Source organism: Cuculus canorus, chromosome 11 (assembly GCF_017976375.1).
Source record: "Cuculus canorus isolate bCucCan1 chromosome 11, bCucCan1.pri, whole genome shotgun sequence".
Taxonomy (NCBI): domain Eukaryota; kingdom Metazoa; phylum Chordata; class Aves; order Cuculiformes; family Cuculidae; genus Cuculus; species Cuculus canorus.
This window is the reverse complement of record NC_071411.1, coordinates 2,188,716-2,209,293: the sequence shown is the minus strand read 5'-3', so window position 1 is coordinate 2,209,293 and position 20,578 is coordinate 2,188,716. Positions and strand designations below refer to the sequence as shown.

Sequence of the window (20,578 nt, the reverse complement as noted above, 5' to 3'; positions counted from 1 at the left end):
CCCCCAGGGTTCAGCCTGGGGCAAAGGCGGCTCTGGGGAGCCCTTAGAGCAGTCCCCCCCGGAGCACCGAAGGGGATGGAAGCTCCTTTAAGCAGCTGGTCTGTTCCTTTAGCTATGGAAAAATTCATTAACTCAGTTTTACATCTCATAAACACAAGCCTAAGCCAGAAACGCTGTGCCAGGCAATATCTGAGCTTCACGGGACGCCGGTATTAAAATACACTGACTCTTGACTTTTGAGCAGCCAAGGCAGAGTCAGAGGTCGCACTTTCCCTCCCGGGAGCTTCCAATCTACTAATCCAGAGTTACTTCTCAACCAAATGCAACAACAACAACAAAAAAAAGAATATTGAGGGGGAAATCCACACTGAAAACAATATCCCAATTTCTCTCTAGGTATTCCACACCAAGAGATTGTCTTTCATCGATTAACTGAATTCTGCCACTACTGAAAGGGGCTCCAGGAAAGCTGGGGAGGGGCTCTTGATCAGGGAGTGCAGGGACAGGACAAGGGGAATAGTTTTGAGCTGAAAGAGGGGAGACTGAGATGAGATCTTAAGCAGAAATGTTTTCCTGAGGGTGGGGAGGCCCTGGCCCAGGGTGCCCAGAGCAGTGGTGGCTGCCCCATCCCTGGAGGGGTTCAAGGCCAGGTTGGTTGGGGCTTGGAGCCAGTGGGAGGTGTCCCTGCCCACAGCAGGAGGTGGAACTGGATGATCTTCATGGTCCCTTCCAACCCAGATCATCCCATGATTCTATGATGCTGAGGCAGACAGCAAAGCTGCAGCCAGTGCCGGGTACTGAGAAGCAGGCAACTCTGCTTTCCACAGCCAGTAAAGATCAAAAAATCATTAGGAACTACATCATTAAAGTTGGAATCAACCTCCAAGATCACCAAGTCCAACATGGCACTACCCTAGAAGGGCCTTCTTTTAAAGCCCCCAAACCAAGGAACACGTACCACATTTTAATAAGTAAAAAATGATAGAATAGCTATTTTCATTATTCACTCCCAGGCACTGGAACATTATGACACTGGCCTAAATATATATATGTACTGACCTTCATTTGTATTTTTTTTAATACTAGTCAGACTCTGAGCATCTGAGGATCAGGTTTAGCTTCCCTACTCCACTACAAAATAAATGTAGCCTTTTAAACAACAGAAAATCAGTTCTCAGAGGTATTTGGTGAGACACCCCTAGAAGAGTTAGCACCCTTCCTCCAAAACCACGTGTGCTTGACCTGCCCTTCCCTCTTTTTCAAAGCCGATTTCCTTCTCCTCAAGGTTAATTGGAGTTCTCACCTGTAGGCACCTGTGCTATGTTTTTATGCCAGCATTTTCTTCCTGATTTTGTTTTGAGTCGATAGACAAGACGGAAGGGCAGAGGGATTACAGGAGTCACAATGCAGAAAACAAGAAGAGAGCAGGAGGTTTGAATGCTTAAAAGCTTCTTGGTTTGTCCTACTAAGTATGTATTTACTTCCAACAGCTGCCAAAAGGGCTGTGAGCAGGAATGGTTAAATCCCTGTTCCAGGTTAATCCTGGAAGCCCTGTCTCCTGCACACACACAGAACATTCCAACCGACAGATGACAGACTTCAGGATAGAGTCCAACACCAGGATGTGCCCAACCCTCCTGATCACAGCCAGGCACGCTGCCACCAGGATGCTTTGGCTTTCTTAACCGTGCCTCTAGTAGCGCCAGGCAAATCCACAATGGTAACAGAAATAAGAGATTCATAGGAATGCCAACTTAGGAAATACATTTCTCGGTGTACACTTCTTGTTTTAGATGCATAAAGTAGGAAAATGTAAGAAATCCTTCCAGTTTCTAAAAACAAAGTCTGTACCACCTTCCTGAAAATCCACATGCAGAACCAAAACTCTACTCACATATCTGCCTCACGGATAAAACACTGACCTGATGCTGTTCCTACACAAACATCCTCTTTCAGAGAGGTCTGCAAGGTAAGTGACCCAATTTCTAAGCCGTCCCCCCAGCGCGAGGCACACCATCACTGAACTTTCTTCTTGCTCAGGCAGATTTAAACCAGTGGCACCTGCATGAAATTTAAATGAGGGCTTGTCCAGGTGTTTGTAATGACAGAGGTGTGTATGGACATCTGCTAGGCTATTTTTTGTGGGGGAGATAAAGCCTTCAGCATGGATTAATGACAAACTTATATTATTATGTTGTTGATCAAACTTACTTAAAGACTGTGAAGGTTTTTTTTTGTATAACCTCAGTGCAGCAACAGGCTGTTTGGCTGAGGACACTGAGAACGCAAATAGAGAAATATTGTGCTACTACTGTGGTTTCGTTTCAAAACATTGTTTTCAAGGGCACTATATTCAGTTCCCAGAAAAAGACAGAACAAATAAACATAAATAAATGATGGAGATCACCTTCTGTGCAATCACGTCATCATCAACCACTGTCCTAATATAAACGCTTGAGAAGCAGGACTGGTTCCTGCAGGTGACATGCTGGGAACTCAGTCTCGTTCGCTACAGGGAAGCCACAAATAAGCCTTCACTCCTTGGAAGGCTTTTTACACAAAGCTTCTGCTCTCGGGGCCACACTGAGCTGAAAGCTTACCCGAAGAGGCACCTCCCTGCAGATGTAAAACATCAAGGGAGAACATGAACTGCTGCACAGAAACAGAATGCGCTTAAGCCAAGGAACCGAGTTGTACTTCTCAAATGACTGACACGACAGGAAACTCTTATGGTTTAATGCATAAAGCGAGTGGTAATTATTCCTCAGAGGGGGAGCAATAAAAGACTGAATGAAGGTATCTGCTTCATCATACAGAAGCCTTACCTTGGATCTGTAAATAATGTGGTAATCATATAATACGAGTTCCACAATACCTGCCATTCACTTTCATGTAAGTCATTTCCCTGGGAAAGAAAACACTTTGCAGTCTGACAGCCTATAAAACATCCATAACCCACCCAACACCTCTGCCTCCTGTCTTTCAACCATCACTCTGGCAGCACCAGATCGCTACTCGGAATACAAAAAGACAGCTTTCCAGTCCTCCAGGTGCCCAATGCCCTCGCCACACTAAGCACAGCAGACACAGCTCACAAACCGTTCTGCAAGCATGGAAAATGCAGCTAGAGATATCTGAAAATGAGCACAGGATGGACACCCAGCCAGAGGTCACGATGAGTGTTTTATCTACTCAGGACGGTTGCAAAGGCGTCCCCACGGTGCTGTGCCCGGCACCGAGATGAAGCACATGAGACGTTTTTGGCGCCACACTTACAGCCCCGACAAGACTAGGACAATATCCTAGTCCCTGCTCTCGTAGCAAAACATGAAGAAGGTTTTTCTGGGAAGTTATACAATCATGGAATGGTTTGGCCTGGAAGGGACCTCAAAGCCCATCCATTTCCACCTCCTGCCATGGGCAGGGACACCTCCCACTGGATCAGGGGCTCCAAACCCCATCCAATCTGGCCTGGAACCCCTCTAGGGATGGGGCAGCCCCGGCCAGGGCCTCCCCACCCTCAGCGTGAAGAAATTCCTCCTTATGTCTACTCTAAACCTGCCCCTCTCTGGGTTACAGCCATTGCCCCTTGTCTATCCCTCCATGACTTTGTAAACAGTCCCCCCACAGCTTTCCTGGAGCCCCTTCAGGTCACTCTAAGGTCTCCTCAGAGATGTCTCTTCTCCAGGATGAACAGCCCCAACTCTCTCAGCCTGTCCTCCTATGAGAGGTGCTCCAGCCCTCGCATCATCCTTGGAGCCTCCTCTGGACCCGTTCCAACAGCTCCATCTCCTTCTCACGTTGATGATTCCGCAACTGGACACAATACTGTAGATGAGGTCCCACCAGAGAGGGGCAGAACCACCCCCTCACCCTGCCGGCCACGCTGCTTTTGAATCAACTCTCAAAAGCAACCGACTGTGATCTGGCGCCCCCGACAGGGCCCCCCGCGCACCCCCCTGCCACGGCCGCCAGGGGGCAGCGCCGCCCGGGGAGCGCCACGGGGGACGCGGGGGGAGGGGGTGCAGCCCCCCGCCTGCTCCCGGGGGAAAACATGCAGTGACCGTTACAAGAAGTGGAATATTTTTGATTTGAGCTAAAGTAGAGCTCAGTTCTATCTCAAGAATTGCATGTTTTGAAAGCTAGATGGAAGCATAGAATCACCAGGTTGGAAAAAGACCTCTTAGATCGAGTCCAACCATTCCTATCTGCCACTAAACCGTGTCCCTGAGCACCTCATCCACCCGTCTTTTAGATACCTCCAGGGATGGGGACTCCCCCCTCTCCGGGCAGCCTCTGCCAGGGCCCAATGACCCTTCCGTGAAAAATATTTTCCCAATATCCAGTCTGACTCTCCCCTGGTACAGCTTCAGGCCATTCCCTCTTGTCCTGTCCTCTGTCACTTGGGAGAAGAGCCCAGCTCCCTCCTCTCCACAACCTCCTCTCAGGTAGTTGTAGAGAGCAATAAGGTCTCCCCTCAGCCTCCTCCAGGATAAACACCCCCAGCTCTCTCAGCCGCTCCTCGTACTACTCGTTCTCCAGCCCCCTCACCAGCTTCGTTGCTCTTCTCTGGACACTCTCCAGAGCCTCAACATCCTTCTTTGCAGTGAGCAGCCCAGAACTGAACACAGGATTCGAGGTGCGGTCTCACCAGCGCCGAGCCCAGGGGCAGAACCCCCTCCCTGTTCCTGCTGGCCACGCTGTGTCTGATCCAAGCCAAATGCCGTTGGCCTTCTTGGCCCCCTGGGCCACTGCGGGCTCATGGTCAGTCATCTGTCAACCAGCACCCCCAGGTCCTTCTCCAGGCAGCTCTGGAATGGCCCTCTAAGAGTGCATTTTCTTTAGGAGTGCGCTTCCAGACACCGTTCATTTGATACAAGAAGTGACTGTTGCAAAAAAATGGAATATTTTGACTTAAGTTAAAGTTTCAACTAAGCAACCCTGTCCTTTGAAAGCTGGAGAGAATGTCCCTCTGATAGCAAGCTTTCTTGTAGACAGTGTTTTTTCCAGACGCTGTTCATTCTTTGAAGACGATAACACCTTGTGCTCAACGGATGTGTCTTCTCCTGAGATCCCCTCTGTTTGCAGCCTTTCCCCATCTCCAAGGCAAGGTCAGGCAGAGCTGGCGCCAAACCTCAAATTTAGCAAGAGTTTTGACTGTTGTGAAGTTCATAATAACATTAAAATGAGTCATTGGAAAGTAACAGAATATGCAAAAATTTTCCAGGAAAATTTATCCACATGCATGTGAGTGGGAAATACATCCTGTCCCAGCTCTTGTCCAGCTGCACACGATGGATGGAGATCGTTCCCTCATGTTGCCAGGCCCGCTAAAAGACGCTCACTTTCTGAAACTCCAAAACGAGTCTTGGAGAGTTTATTTGTCTGCATTTTCAGCATCACCTTTACCCCTGAAAAGTTAATTAATTCACTTTTACATCTCAAACACACAGCTAAGCCGGGTTGTAAACACCATGCCAGGAGATTTCAGAGCTTCACAGGATGCTGGCATTAAAATACACATTTAAGCAGCCAAGGTAGAGTCAGAGGTCACAGACTTTTCCTCCCTGGAGCTTTCAATCTACTAATCCCAAGTTACTTCTCAACCAAATGCAAAAAAAAAAAAAGAATATTAGGCAGGAAGACCATACTCAGAACTAAAAATCCCTGTTTCTTTCTAGATATTCTACACCAACAAATTATATTTCATCATTAACCAAATACTCCCAGTACCGAAAGAGGCTCTGGGAAAGCTGGGAAGGGGCTCTTGATCAGGGAGTGTAGGGGTAGGACAAGAGGGACTGATTTGAAGCTGAAAGAGGGCAGATTGAGACGAGATCTCAGAAAGAAACGTTATCCTGTGAGGGTGGTGATGTCCCAGCCCACGTTGCCCAGAGCACTGGTGGCTGCCCCATCCCTGGAGGGGTTCAAGGCTGGGTTGGATGGGGCTTGGAGCAACCGAATCCAGCAGTAGATGTCTCTGCCCATGGCAGGGATTGGAACTGGATGGACTTTGAGGTCCCTTCCAGCCCAAACTGTTCCCCGATTCTACAATTCCATTGCTCTAAAACAATTCTCTTTCCACAATGTCAGAAGGTAAATTTTTGTACCCCTGCAGTATCAGTTATTTACCACTTTAAGAACACCAATAGCACCTGACCTCTACACACACCTTGCAAACACCTAAATCCAGGAGTTCTCCATTGCAATGGCAAGTTGATAGAAGTAACAAGCAGGAATTAGAATCATAGAATAGTTGGGATTGGAAGGAACCTTAAAGATCATCTAGTTCCAACCCCCCCCACCATGGGCAGGGACATCCCACCAAAGCAGGCTGCCCACTAAAGCAGGAATCTACGTTTTCTACACATTGCAGTGCCAAGAGGAGGAGAAGTAAGAGTTGGAATCCTTATCCTCCCTTTAAGAAGGCAAAGAGAGAGGTCCACATGCCCCCAGCTTACAACAACTCTAGAAGGGTTCAGCCACATCGCAGAACACCAGCTTAGTTTCAATACATAGTCAGGAAGCAGAATTTGCAAAGATTATGAATGTTATTCGAGTAACACAGATGCACACAAGCACAGCCTTGACACACACACACATCTGAAGTGTCCAACCAACATCCAACCAACGTTCCTGGATTCCATACGGACTAGATGTCTGACCAACTAACCAGCAGCTAACTCCATCACAGTTTTTATATAAAGCATACAGGATGATTCCTATTGAAGTTATAATTGATTTTCTCTTTTCACAGAAAAGAAAAAGTATGTCAATTGTACCTTGGGCAGGCTCGTGGCAGTCCTTCATTTGCCAAAATCCACGCAGCTGGGAGCATCACCCCAGGACAGCCGCGACAGCTATCTAATATACAAGGGGGTTACAACACTGCCAGCCAATTAGGCGAGATGGTGACCAAACACACAACTATGCTTCACCCATCTTATTCACAAGCAACAACCCTCCGACAAAACTGAATTTTGGGTGGAACAGGAGAGATTTCTCCACACACACCTTATAGGCTGTAGGGCTGATTTCTGTTGTTTAACCAAGCATTTGTTGTGTGCTCTTAAATGGTGAAAGGCTGCGGCTTCTGGGTAATGACAGCACCCAATCTTGGAACTGCACCGAGCATCCACTGCGATGACCAACACGAGTGCAGAGCAGATGGGATACTTGGCCTGTTCCATCACATCCCTTATTACATTGGGCTTCAGCACGGGACAAAACATTCCCTCCCAAGGGTAATTCCCATATTTCTGAAGCACGGATCAAGCCTGGCAGGTTTTTCTTCAGTGTGGAAGAGGAGTCCTTATCAACCTGCCTAAAGCCAGAGCCCATCTGCTAGGTATGTTGTCACCTTTGTAAGGCAAGCACTAACTCACCTGTGCTCAACTGCCATGGAAACCTAGAGATAAAGGAAGCTGCTCTGGCAACCAAAGAGGTGGCTTTCTTCCTCCCAGGCTGTTCCTGAGCGCCTGGGTGATGACAAACATGATGCCTTGGGAGCAGTCATCCTGCACAAGAGATGCCTCACCAGTTAAAAACTTCTCTTACGACTTCCCACAGAAAACAGAGCAAGCTCCTTCCCATGAAGCGCTTAGCAAGCACGATGAGCAATCAGGGAAGGCCATACTAACAAAATGGCATACTTTGATTCACCCCTTCTCCGTTCAGTTTCTCGGGACTTCTTGTTAGGTCAACTTCTTAAACTATGATTTCCCATTTCCTCAAGACTGCTTATGATTTTCTCTCAACCAAAAGCACCATCCCTTTTGTTTTCCCACTCAGTCTAATACCCCTGGAGTCAACCCAACAAAAGTGACGCACAGCCCACTACATCCCCGAAAATTTCAAGCATCCCACATGACAAGTTCAGCAGGTTCCCCGTGCCATCTTCACACACTCCTCCGCTCAGGAATTGATTCCAACCCAATAGAATCCACAAGGAACAGACCTTGTGATACACAGCCCTAGTACTTACTCTGTATCTTCTGAGGGACAAATAAGTTTTTCACTGCTTCATCCACTTCATATCTTATTTCCTATCATTGCCTAAAGGGAAAAATTTCCAGTTATCTTGAAGGAGGCTGCTACCTCAAAGACAAGCAAAGCCATGGAGTGTTCATAACTAAAAAAAGAATCTGCCCTCAGCAATACACGCCTTCAGAAGTTATTTTATTAGAGTTCATTTTACTGTTAGAATTCCTGGCTACAGATCATTCTGCCAAAGAGATTCATTAAAAAAAAAAAACCACACACAATCAGACTTTTTGAGAATAAGCTACTCCCAAGAACAAGAGCACTCTTCAGTGCTAATTGGCGAATAGATTTAAACAACACCCGAGGTCCTACAAAGACATAAATATAGATACTAGAAAGATTCCTTCAGCTGAAGCAAAATAATATCCCTTAGCATAGACAAGGAAAACAACTTATCCAAACAGAAGATGTTGGTATAAAGTAAATCAATGGGAAAACAAGTTCCCAGCTATTCTAGCAATCAACACATCTGATGCAAGAGAAGATCTGACAGGGCTCCGGCACTCAGAAGCCTTGCACCACGCTTCTTTGGCTGGAGAGAGGGCTAACTCCCACACTAATTTGCATGCATTGTATTGCCATCATCTACCGAAACACTGATAGCTATTCACCATGCATGCAAAAAAACCCCATGCATCCCTTACAGCAGAGTTTGTGGCTCAATTCCAGCACAGTTATGTGTTTTCAAAACCATTATGACCTAATGACTAGGAAACAAACACTATATCCAAGGTTTTTATTGTAAGAATTAAACCAATAAAGCCTTGGATGGCTTTGCATTATATTGTGTGCATATAACACAGACAATCTAAGATTACTCAGGGAGATACAGGTTATCAGCAAATGTCATCTCACCAGCATGTGGGTTCCATGAGAATCCTAGAGCACACGCTGAGATTCACATACACAGTATGATCTAGAAAATACACCTCGCTACTCACTATTCTTTCATACGTGAACCATTGTCAAAAGCATGGCCATTCAGGGCACTTCTACTATTTATAAACAAATAAATACATCAGATTAGATATTTATCACATTTCAGAAGAAATAATCAGTCTATTTAAAACATGGGAGAAACCTAACGTCTGGAGGTAAACCCCATCAACGAGACGCCACTGTTCTCATGCAAGGAAGTCTTCCGTGTTAAGTCTAACAGGAGGCACAGATTTAGACTGGTCTGCATTAACTGCATTCTTTAATCTGAAGGATAAGTCACCAATTCATAACACCTCCGGTCCAAGCAGCCACCTCCCACCATCACCTCCGAGAGAACACTGAAATTATTTCCTTGAAAAATACGCGAGATCTTCAAGTGGCGCTTCCAGGTATTGCTTAAAACTATTGCCATCATCACAACATCAAGCAACGTTTTATATCTTCCTGCTATGACACAACACAAAGGAAAGAAGGCATCCATTATTCATCTTTTCTGATCCCCAGTGTTAAAAACCCCTTTGTAGCACCCTGTATAGCAGGGAATTCAAACTATTTACACGCGGGGGCATGTGTTCCTCAGTTCTACAGGAAGAAGGCATTAAAATCTATGGCATCTGCACAAATTGCCCTCTTACCCTCACGGGTCTAGAGGGTAACTGCAAAGACCAAGTTTCCAGGATGGCAAGCGTACCAAGGACGGCCATCCCGACCCATCATCCTGGCAGTATGTGATGATGTTACCACAGCCCCGACCGGCACAGCCTTGCGCAACCCCTGGACAACACGGACACGCTCTCCCCTTCCTCAGAAGCGTGATCCAGCAGCCACTCTGCTTCCCCGCTGCTGCATTAGCTCCCTGGAATCTGCGATACACCTCAGCAAAGCCAAGGCTTCCTAAATCTGTAATATTTCAAAGAGAAGGAAAAGCAAAACCATACCGGCAGCCACTAGGATGTTTGTTCTTGCGCCTCTTGAGCCTGCATGAAAGCAATCTGCTACACAGCCAGAGAACGTCTCTGCCACCTCAAAGCTCTCTATTCCTTTCCAGTTACATAAGGATATCAGGAAAAACCTTCCCAATTCCAAGTCTGGATTTGCTGTTATGAGTAAGGGTACAGTTAAAAGGAGCATGAGGAAAGGATTATCAATATTAAATAAAAGACAACCCTCCTCCAGGCATGGATTGTGCTCACTCATTGTGCTAATTTTATACTAGATATTATAAAATCTGATGTGTATATTTGTCCTTTTATTCAGCTAGGATGCCACAAACCCCACTTGGTCCTAACAGCTAGATCTGGGCTGCTAAACAAAAATACAGCAAAACAAAGGCAGCTGCCTTCTCAGAATGGAACTGAAATACTTAATGCTGCCGTTAAAAGAAAGCGCTATCAACTGACTTCAGAAGCAGAATTTATCAGTTCAAAGAAAAATATCTGTAAAAACTTATTATATGCATTAGGAAAGTTGTCTGATGAGCTAGAAAAGGAGAAATATATATTCCTCTTTTTATACATTCTCAGCCTGGAGAGGGGTCCAGGGAGACCTTAGAGCATCTTCCAGCACTGAAAGGCGCTCCACGAAAGCTGGGGAGGGGCCCTTGATCAGGGAGGATAGGATGAGGAGGAATGGTTTGAAGGTGAAAGAGGGGAGATGGAGATGAGATCTTAGAGAGAAATGTTCTCCTGTGAGGGTGGGGAGGCCCTGGCCCAGGTTGCCCAGAGCAGTGGTGGCTGCCCCATCCCTGGAGGGGTTCAAGGCCAGGTTGGATGGGGCTCGGAGCCCCTGATCCAGTGGAAGCGGGGATGGAACGAGGGCTTTGAGGTATCTTCCAAGCCAAACCATTCTATCATTCGATTATATTGACAATGAAGAGTACATAGAATATGCATGCAATCCAAATGCATCAAGTAAACCAAATTAACGAAGGCTTTGGGATGAAGATATCTGTCAGGTGGCAGTGTTTTAAAACACAAGAGATAATGAAAATTTAGGAAACATCACTGGAGGTTTGGGGCCTGAAATATTGAATGACTCCTGATGGAGAAGTTAAAGAGGAAAAAGGTGAGGAGGAAGACAGCCGCTGGAGTGGGTGACAAACCGTCAGAGGCACAAAGTGCGTCTGTGAGTCATCAGCACGTAACAGAAGCTGAAGCCATGCAAATGCGTGAAATAAGGCATGGGGAGGCAAGAGCAAGACAAGGTCAAACTGTGGGAGGAGGAGGAAACGCCAGACAGGGAGAGGGGGGAAAGAAAGAAAGAAAAACAAGGTATTGGAAGCAGCAGTGACTGTGCAGAGATCATAGAGAACAAGGACGAAACAGGGGTCTTCAAACCTGCCAGGGGCAGAAATAACATGTAAGCAGCTAGAAGCACCCAAAATGGACCGAGCAGAGGCTGTGGTGGAGACTGTCCAGAGGGATTGGCCTCGGAGAGGGCTGGAACATAGAAACGGGGGCACCGGAGTTAAAGTTCTGATGGAGTGCAGACTCCAGCATACATTGCTGTACCAGATAAGTGGGTCATTAAGGGAAAAGCCCACGGCAACAGAAGCAAAAGCCAACGAGTTAATGGAGCAGCACCAGGGGCTCACTCGACACACCAAGTTATAAAGACTCTGTGTCACACGTGTCCCATAGGCAATGGAGATAAGCAAGCAGGGTTTGAAAAGTAAAGAATAAATCCCTCTGGAAAGCCAGTGTGGAAGACTGACACCGACACAAGGAGGAAAAACCTCGCAGCATATGTGACACCAGCTGTCTCTGGAAATATTCTCAAGCCTTACGAAAAAGGAGTGTATTCATCCGAATAAAAATACAAGCAAACTAGAGCAAAGCTGCTCTAGAAGCTACCGATGACAGAATTTATAATAAAAGCAATGTTAATCTTAATTTGGCAAGCTGCAATGCTGTCATGTAGTCTAAAACCTAGCACCGAATGCAAAAAGAGGCCAGACACATAGATCCAAATCAGTGGCAAATCTCAGCCTCCACAGCCTCCAGGGCAGGCTTCTTATTCTCTTTGTTATTTTGCAAGTACAGCTAGATGGCTTACCAGCTTCCTGAGAATAACAGGATCAATATGTAGATGAAGCTTAATAAGGATAATAAAATTACGACAGCCCAAATAATCTAATTTATGGAGTGCAGACAGGCTAAACACCGCAAATGCTACAAACAGAAGCTCTTGCAAGGGGACACATTTACCAAGTGAGAGTCACCAGCATCCTATTAGCAAAGAAACCTTGTTTTTAAAAAGTAAAACCCGGGAATTCTCTTTATATTCCAAATAACTTTGTTTTAGCACAAATGTCCCTAGATAAAATAAATTAGAAAAAAAAACCAAACACCATTCAGCTGCACGGGGGCCATACTCCATCACACACTGTATACGAGAGAGCTTTAGGCGCCAGAACATGTAAATACACGTTCAAATATTAACATTTAAATATACATTGAAAGCAAAGCGTACACAGGACATAACGATGGAAAAGCAACAAAAGGATCAAGAGCAAATCAAGCACAGCAGCACTCATACACCCACCACCTCCACTGAAACTCCGGCTGTCCGGGCTTGGTCTGTGTGCTCCTGGGGTCTTCCCCTCCCCACCAAGGAAGTCTGAAGTCACTGACCAGTTTGAACCATATTTGACACGGGACAGAGGTCTCAAAACCATTAGTCTTCCACGTTTCAGCAAGCACCAGCTGCCACAAGAGAAGATCTGCCTTGCCAGTGCTCCCACTACACAAAGTGCTTCAACCTGGCCCAGCAAACACCGGACTGACGGTAGAGGAGCCCAAATTCTTGGAACCAACCCAAGCTGGGAAAGAAAGATTGCAAGCCCAAGATCTAAATCCATGGGAGACATCCCTTCCACAATTACTAGAATGTTGAATTCCTGTGTTTTAATCCCCAAACAAAGCATTTCTCCAAGTAATAAATAAAAAGCAGCTAGATCAGTCTCCTACAAACACTGACCCCAGCCATGGCAGGAGTGCTCGTCTCCTCCACAGCATGGGCTGCCTTTCTGATTCCCCCCATCTCCACCCCATCATTCTGCCTCTCAAAAGCCATCTGAAATTTCTTAATTGCATGAGGTCATGAACCCTTGAAATCTCCCCATTGTTTTGGGGAAACCAGTTCCGCATTGGGAGCGGAAAAACTACAATACTCTTCTATTTTTTTCTCCCCTCCTTAATTCAGAAGGTAAATGTTGCAGAGCTCCACGCTTAAGATTATCCATAGGGTTCCCATGAACCAGAAATATTGCTTGTTATTAACTGACAACACCAATTAGATTGCCAGGGATATGTGATCATAAAAAAAAAACCCCAAAACACTCAAAAAGGAAGAAAAAGCCAGCCTTAAATGCAAATATTATTGTGGCAGCATCAATTATCAGAAGCGGTTTCAGACGCATTAAAGCAACTCACGTTTGTTGTGCTCCTTGATTAGTTTATATTAAAAGGGGTGTGTGGAGTCATATGGAAGCTTTTCGACTATAAATAGATCACCATAAATATTTTGCCTCGTGCATCCCTTGGTTTAAACTACGCACTGGCAAACTGTATATACTCCAGCCACGAGGATTTCTTGCTGCTTAAGGAAACCTTCCTATTTATTCACCTAAAGCAGACAGAGGATCAGTCCAAGCCTCTGCAGTTCCAGCACAGACTAACCCAGCTACCAAAACACACTGCTGGCTGGAGATGGAGAAATCATCCACACACGAATCCACTTGAAAAGATGCAGCACTACCAGCGGCTCTTCCCAGGAAAGCAGAAACAGTGCTTCTACATCACTTTTAGGTATTGCTAAACAGGTCCGTACCAACACCACAACAGATTTGTGGCTGGCAGAGCTGTGTTGCAACTCCTGCAGGGAAGAGAGCAGCAGCCAGAGAGCCCGGATCACACAGCTCTTCCTCCCGTTTCCCCTGCCAAGGCACAACACATGTGAAGCTGGCTCCTAAACCATGACACACAGACCGGACACCACACAGAAAAGGAAGAAAAAACACATTTGGAAATATAATCATTCAGGAACAAGCTAGGTGATCAACTTCAGAGTGGAAAAGGGAAATTAGAATTTATACCCCATTCTGATTTACCCATTCCTACGTTTACTTTTGTATGGCCTGTAAACAAGATAGTAATGTACTGAATCATCTGGAAACTAATGCCACACAGTCATTTCAGATATCCAAGTGCTGAAATTATACAAGCACATACAAATTTAAAGTTGTAAGAGGCACATTATGTCCACAAGGGCATTGATGACAAATCCATCCCATTTTATTAAGAAAACATTACAAAACGTCCCTTTTATCCATCACCTGGACAAAAGTCAGCTGCAATTAGGAGACCCATCATTTGCACTCGGGACCTACCACGGCAGCTACATGCTTAAAGACTTCAGGATTAATTTCAGTCGATTGCTTCAGCTCCTTAAATGTAGCCAGCACCCAGAAGAGGGGGAGAGCCCCCCCCCCAATTCATGAGCTTCTCAAGTGAGAGGCAAGTTTGACATGATAAAACCAACCTCAAAGGCGTTTACTACCACACTGCTGCCATAGCACAGGTGAGTTTACACATTCTATAAAAACATACAAGCATTTCTTCTCTTTGCATGGGCACAAATTCACAGACTCCTCACATTACAGTGACATTACTTAAAACAGCCACACACAGCACTGCCCGACAGCTGCAAGGTCAATACTCCACCAGGTATTACGTTAAGTACATCTGGAGATTAGTATTCATAATTAACATGTGATTACAATATTTAGAGCCAGGGTTTGGCAGGCACCCAAGAACAAGCCTGGTTATTAGCCAGTCTGTCCCCGCAGGGTTGTCGGAGTCAGCTGGGCCAGCGGCTCCCCTGAAAGCCACCCCTCTGCACACCCAAAATAAGTCCACTCCTCCAAAAACATCAACCTGTGTGAAACAGCACGGGACTCATTCCCATACCCTCAATTTGAACGCCTAATTAAAATAGAGTAAAACAGGAATCAACTTAAATCACTTAATTTTAGCTTTTGGAGAGCCCACGAAGACAGCGTAGTGAGTTCAGAGCTCATTATTCTCTTTTACTCCTTTATACAATTTAATTACTTAACCTCTTACACTCTCACAGACTGCAAGTAAAGTGCTAGGTCTGTGACAAAAGGTTAACAGAGTCATTATTCAACTTAAAATGGGGGGGGGAAGGCTACCAGGGAAAACTGGAGCACAGCCAAGGAATCCAGCACCTTCCAGACCCAGGGCTGGTGCTCCCTCAGCTGTGTTTGGAGAATTATTACCCCTTCTGCTGGGCAGCCTGATCTGGTGGGAGGTGTCCCTGCCCATTGCAGGGGCTTGGAACTGGATGATCTTTAAGGTCCCTTCCAACCCAAACTATTCTGATTCTACTACATTTGCCTTGTGACTCTTCCCACAGCAGGGTGTGGGGACACAAAAGCTGACACTGTATTCAGTAAAGAAACTGAGGGAAAATGAGAGAACGCTCCACCAGGTTATCTCCTTCAGAAGGAAGCTGAAACGTTTCCCAAATGCATGGTGTTTTCCAGCATTTAAAGTCTAGTGTTTATTTGCATCTCAAAGTAAGATCTGCAGACATCCCACGCAGAGGTTAAGCCCCAAGGAAACCATGCAACCACAGTGAGCAATCCGGTACACATCTGCAGTGCTTCGTCAGCAATCGGAGATCATCCCCAAGTTGGATTTACCAAATCTCTTACTCATAAAAGCAGAAGGAACATTGACGCAATCAAACTGAGCAAAATACTGGTGCAACCAGGATGATCTCGTTAAATTGGATGATACATTAAAAACATAAAGTGCTAAAAGTACTTCATTCAACAACAACCTTACTTAGGATTTTTTCGTAACAAAGTGTCCTATTTCAAAAGCAGACTCTTCTTTCAAATGACCTCAGAAAAGTTCTTTGGGCCCTCATCCTGCATAACTATCCATACACGAATGCTCTCATTAGATGATGCACCGATTTAAAAGGCCTGAGACCTTATGTAAATGGACGTTATTGCTTTTAATTGCAGCCATAATTATGGGAGTGCCTCACAACTGAGCACAGACATATTAAGCAAACTTACTGGAAAACTTGCAAACTGCTCCACAACTTATTGGCCGAGCACCAGGAACCCCACAGCCGGCATTCAGTCAGTCCCATCTTCAGCTCTCCGCAGAGCGCAACAGAGTCAACTGACCCCACACAGGATGACTCCAAGTTGTATTATCACAGAATCATGGAACGGTTTGGGCTGGAAGGGACCTCAAAGCCCACCCAGTCCCACCCCTGCCATGGGCAGGGACACCTCCCACTGGATCAGGGGCTCCAAGCCCCATCCAACCTGGCCTGGAACCCCTCCAGGGATGGGGCAGCCCCCACTGCTTGGGGCACCCTGGGCCAGGGCCTCCCCACCTGAACAGCAAAACTTTCCTGCCTAAAATCTTATCTCAATCTCCCCTCTTTCAGCTTAAAACCTTTCCTCCTCATCCCATCCCTGCACTCCCTGATCAAGAGCCCCTCCCCAGCTTTCCTGGAGCCCCTTTCAGCACTGGAAGCTGCTCCGAGATCTCCCTGGAGCCTCCTCTTCTCCAGGCTGAACAACCCCAACTCTCCCAGCCTGGCCTCGTATGGGAGGTGCTCCAGCCCTCGGATCATCTTCCTCTGATTGACCATTATACTTGGTTTAGTATATTGTTGACTCACGTTAACTTGTTTCTCTTCAACTTTAAACGATATAAAAATGTTTAATTCAGAATTACTGGTTTTAAAGATTTAAAAACCTTAAAAAAAAAAATCTTTAAGTGTTTAACTTTTTTTTTCCCCCCCCTCCCCAAACTCCAAAGAGCCACACAAGCACAACGGGACCTGCTACAAGCACCGAGCCAGGCTTTGAGGTGTCAAGAACGAGGAGCAAGAGCAGCACCCACTCCTGCAGCAACCCTGGCACAGCCAACAAACCACTGCTCATGGAAGAGGACGCCGGCGCAAGCACCCCGGGAACGACCCGAGGCACGGCGAAGGGTTTTCAGCCCGACCAACAGCAAGGGTGACCCATCACTGTGTTTCAGCTGCTGAATCAGGGTCCCCCCACCTTAGCAGAGGTGGTTTGGAAGCCACCAACCTTACTGAAACCCATTTCCTTGTCCCGGGCTGGAGTCAGGCCTGGATGAAGCAGGGAGCTGGGTACGGTAACACCAGCAGAAGCAAAGCGATGGCTGTAAACAAGAGCAATCCTCTGAGTCACCGGGCAGGGCCGTGGCCGCTTCGCACCCAGCGACACCCAATTTTTCACCGCACCAGGCAGCTTGGGGTGCCCGGCCCAGGCTCCCCGGTCCCGTTAACAGACCTGTGTGCAACGCCAGGGCTCCTGCCTCCGCATCTGCGTCCCAGTCCTGCTCCACAGCTGAAAGCCCAGGAAGGCACCAGCTTTATCTTCCAGCCTACCTAATGCAATTATCCTGGAAAGGGAGAAAACCACCCAAACGCGACCAAGGCAGAGCCTGCGCTTAAAAGTTTTGTGGCGCTTGCATCCAAGCTGTCATCCCCCATTCCATGAAGCGCCCAAGCCAGGCGCCAGGCCCCTCCATCCCCGGGAGCAGCAGCCCTTGGAGGAACGGCTTCCACCAGCCAGCACCGCACCTCCCAGGGCAACACAACGGAGACGCGGATGATCTACACTGCTTTTAGGGTATCGCCATTAGAATCATAGTATAAGTTTGGGTTGGAAGGGACCTTAAAGATCATCCAGTTCCAACCCCCATGGAACGGCCAAATAACGGGTTGGATCAGCCTTGGCCAAAACACGGATTTTACAGCCTTCCTCCGCCAATGGAAAGCATCGGCGCTCCTTGTAAATACTCCTTCCCACAGAGAGTTAAAACACAAACCCCGCACGGCTCAGCGAGCTCCGAAAATCGCTCCAGCAGCCCCGGGTGGCTCCAGCAGCCCCTTCCCCCGGCGGCGCCCCCCAGCCCCGCTCCCGGCACCCGCGCTCCTTGCCGGGGCAGCGCCGGACGGACAAACCGGGGGGGGGGTCCCCAAAAACACGAGCTCCCCCCTCAGAGGCTCCTCCCGAGCCGCGCGGGACCTTACGGGAATCGCTCCCCCCACACACACACACCGGGCTGGAAGAAAGGCGAGAGCCGGGAGAGGGAAGAGGCTCCTACCTCGGCAGCGCCGGCCCTGCCCGCGGCAGCCCCACATCGGCGGCGGAGAACGGCGCTGCCCCGGCCCGGCAGCAGCGGCAGGAGGCTGCGGAGCCGCCGCGGGGCGGAGCGGGGGGACCGGGCAGCGCCCGCCCCGCCCGAGCGGGGACACGGCGGGGACCGCACCGCCCCGAGCGGCGACCGCACCGCCCCGGGGCTGCGGACACTGCCCTCCCGCACCGCATCGTCCCGCGGCCCCGCAGCTCAGAGCCCGCACCTCCCCGCGGCTCAGCTCCCGCACCATCCTGCAGCCCCGCAGCTCAGAGCCCGCATCATCCCGCGGCCCCACACCCACTCTGCACCATTCTGCAGCCCCGCAGCTCAGTCCCCGCACCACTCACACCATCCGCACCACTATACAGCTCAGGACCTGCCCTCCCACCCCACAGCTCAGCTCCTGCACAGTGCCATCCTGCAGCCCCGCGGCTCAGCTTCCACAGCACCCCGCAGCCCAGGACCCTGCTCTATCCACCCTACCCACGTATCCCAGGACCCTGCTCTATCCACCCTATCCACGTATCCCAGGACCCTGCTCTATCCGCCCTACCCACGTATCCCAGGACCCTGCTCTATCCGCCCTACCCACGTATCCCAGGACCCTGCTCTATCCGCCCTACCCACGTATCCCAGGACCCTGCTCTATCCACCCTACCCACGTATCACAGGACCCTGTGCCACCCGCACTGCCCTGTGCCACCTCGCAGCTCAGCTCCTGCGCTGCACAGTCCTGTGGTCCCAGAGCTCAGCACGCTGCTCTCCCGCACCACAGCTCAGCGCCCACACCACCCTGCACCCGGATGACAACACTTGGATCATCTTCGTGGCCTCCTCTGACCTCGCTCCAAGAGTTCCATGTCCTTCCTGTGCTGAGGGCTCCAGGTGGGCTCTCACCAGAGCAGAGAAGAGGGGCAGAATCCCCTCCCTTAACTGAGCTTCTGAGCAGTAACGTAGCTTCTCCATGGAGCTGTCAAGCAGGAGCCACCCAGCATGACCCCTACCCATCTCCAGGCAGGGCGAAGGACCGAGCAAGGCCTGGGATCCACCTTTTTAGTGAGCTGATGGGTCCCAGGTGGAGCAAATCTGGGCAGTAATAGCCTACAGGTGCACTCAGGGCAAAGCCACCTGCTCCGTGCTGCCGCTGTTCCCTGCCCTTGCCATACAGGATCCCTGAGGACAATTTGGCAGCTCAAGTTCCTTGTACTGTCCTTGTGATAGTTAGAATCATGGGATCAGTGAGGTTAGAAAAGACCTCTCAGCTCATCCAGTCCAACCATCAGCCCAACCCCACCGCGCCTAATAAACTGCGTCCCCAAGAACCACATCTAGATGCTTCTTGAACCCCTCCAGGGATGGGGACTCCACCTCTTCCCTGGGCAGCCTCTTCCATGCCTGAGAAACCTTTTGGTGAATTTTTTTCCTAATATCCAATCTAAACCTACCCTGGCACAAAACTTGCGGCCATTTCCTCTTGTCCTATCACTTGTTACTTGAGAGAAGAGACCGGCACCACCTCACCACAACCTCCTTTCAGGAGCTGCAAAGAGCAATGAGGTCTGCCCTCAAACTCCTCTTCTCCAGGGTAAACAACTCCAGTTCCCTCAGCTGTTCCTTGTAACTTGTTCTCCAGGTCCTTCCCCAGCTCTGTATCCCCCCTTTGGACACACTCCAGCACCTCAATGTCCTTCTTGAACTGAGAGGCCCAAAACCAAGTGTGTATGTTATCATGTTTGAGAAGAGACTGATTATTTTTGTGGCTTGGCTTCATTAAGATCTTTGTAATTTCATCATGTTGTCCATTTGAGGTGGGCATGAAGGAAACGGGTGCACAGAGAAGCTTTGGAGTCGTTGTCTCACCGTGCTAGATGCATGTCCAGTGTTTGGGGTAAGGAGCTGGAGAGGCAGCATTGTCCTCAGGAGAGCGTTGCTATCTGTTCTTCAGGGTGTTTGGCCTGCAGAGATAGGCAAACAAGCTCTGGGATGGGGAAACACCACTCCTAACGAAGGAGGGGCCAGTCAGAAAGCGTAGGAACCTTAAGGAAGCATCAGCCTAAAACCACTTAATAGTGAAAAATCAGAATCATTTCCTTTTGAGATGAAAATGATTGACAAAAGCAATTAAATTACGAATCTGTTTAGTTTGCTTAAAATTCACATACTAATTTTCTTTACCTTGGCTGGATGGCTTTTTGCCTACCTGCACATCTTCCTTCTGCTTCCAGGGCTCTCTGCAAGCCAGATGAATCCTAAGTTTGCTGTTCGGGCAGCTGGTTTCAACCCCACAGCGGTGACCTCGGTGTTGTAACTACGCTGGCTTTGCCTGGGGATCATCTCACGGAGCAGCCTCTGCCAGGGCTTCACCACTC

At 48.2% G+C, this 20,578-nt stretch overlaps 1 protein-coding gene across 5 annotated transcripts in view; it reads right to left on the bottom strand.

Moving 5' to 3' along the window:
• The window catches only part of LOC104066689 (6-phosphofructo-2-kinase/fructose-2,6-bisphosphatase 4), a 53,477-nt gene extending 34,393 nt beyond the window's left edge, over nt 1–19,084 (bottom strand). For 2 of the 5 annotated variants that reach the window (XM_054077057.1, XM_054077056.1), the window contains exon 1: nt 18,177–18,482. In XM_054077057.1, the coding sequence (XP_053933032.1) occupies nt 18,177–18,459 (283 nt within the window). In that variant the 5' untranslated portion in view covers nt 18,460–18,482. Of the gene's footprint in view, nt 1–6,782; nt 6,828–9,920; nt 10,016–18,176; nt 18,483–19,050 lie in introns of those variants that run through there. The other 3 variants (XM_054077060.1, XM_054077062.1, XM_054077058.1) reach the window with 3 other exon arrangements.
• Nucleotides 19,085–20,578: the final 1,494 nt, after the last annotated feature.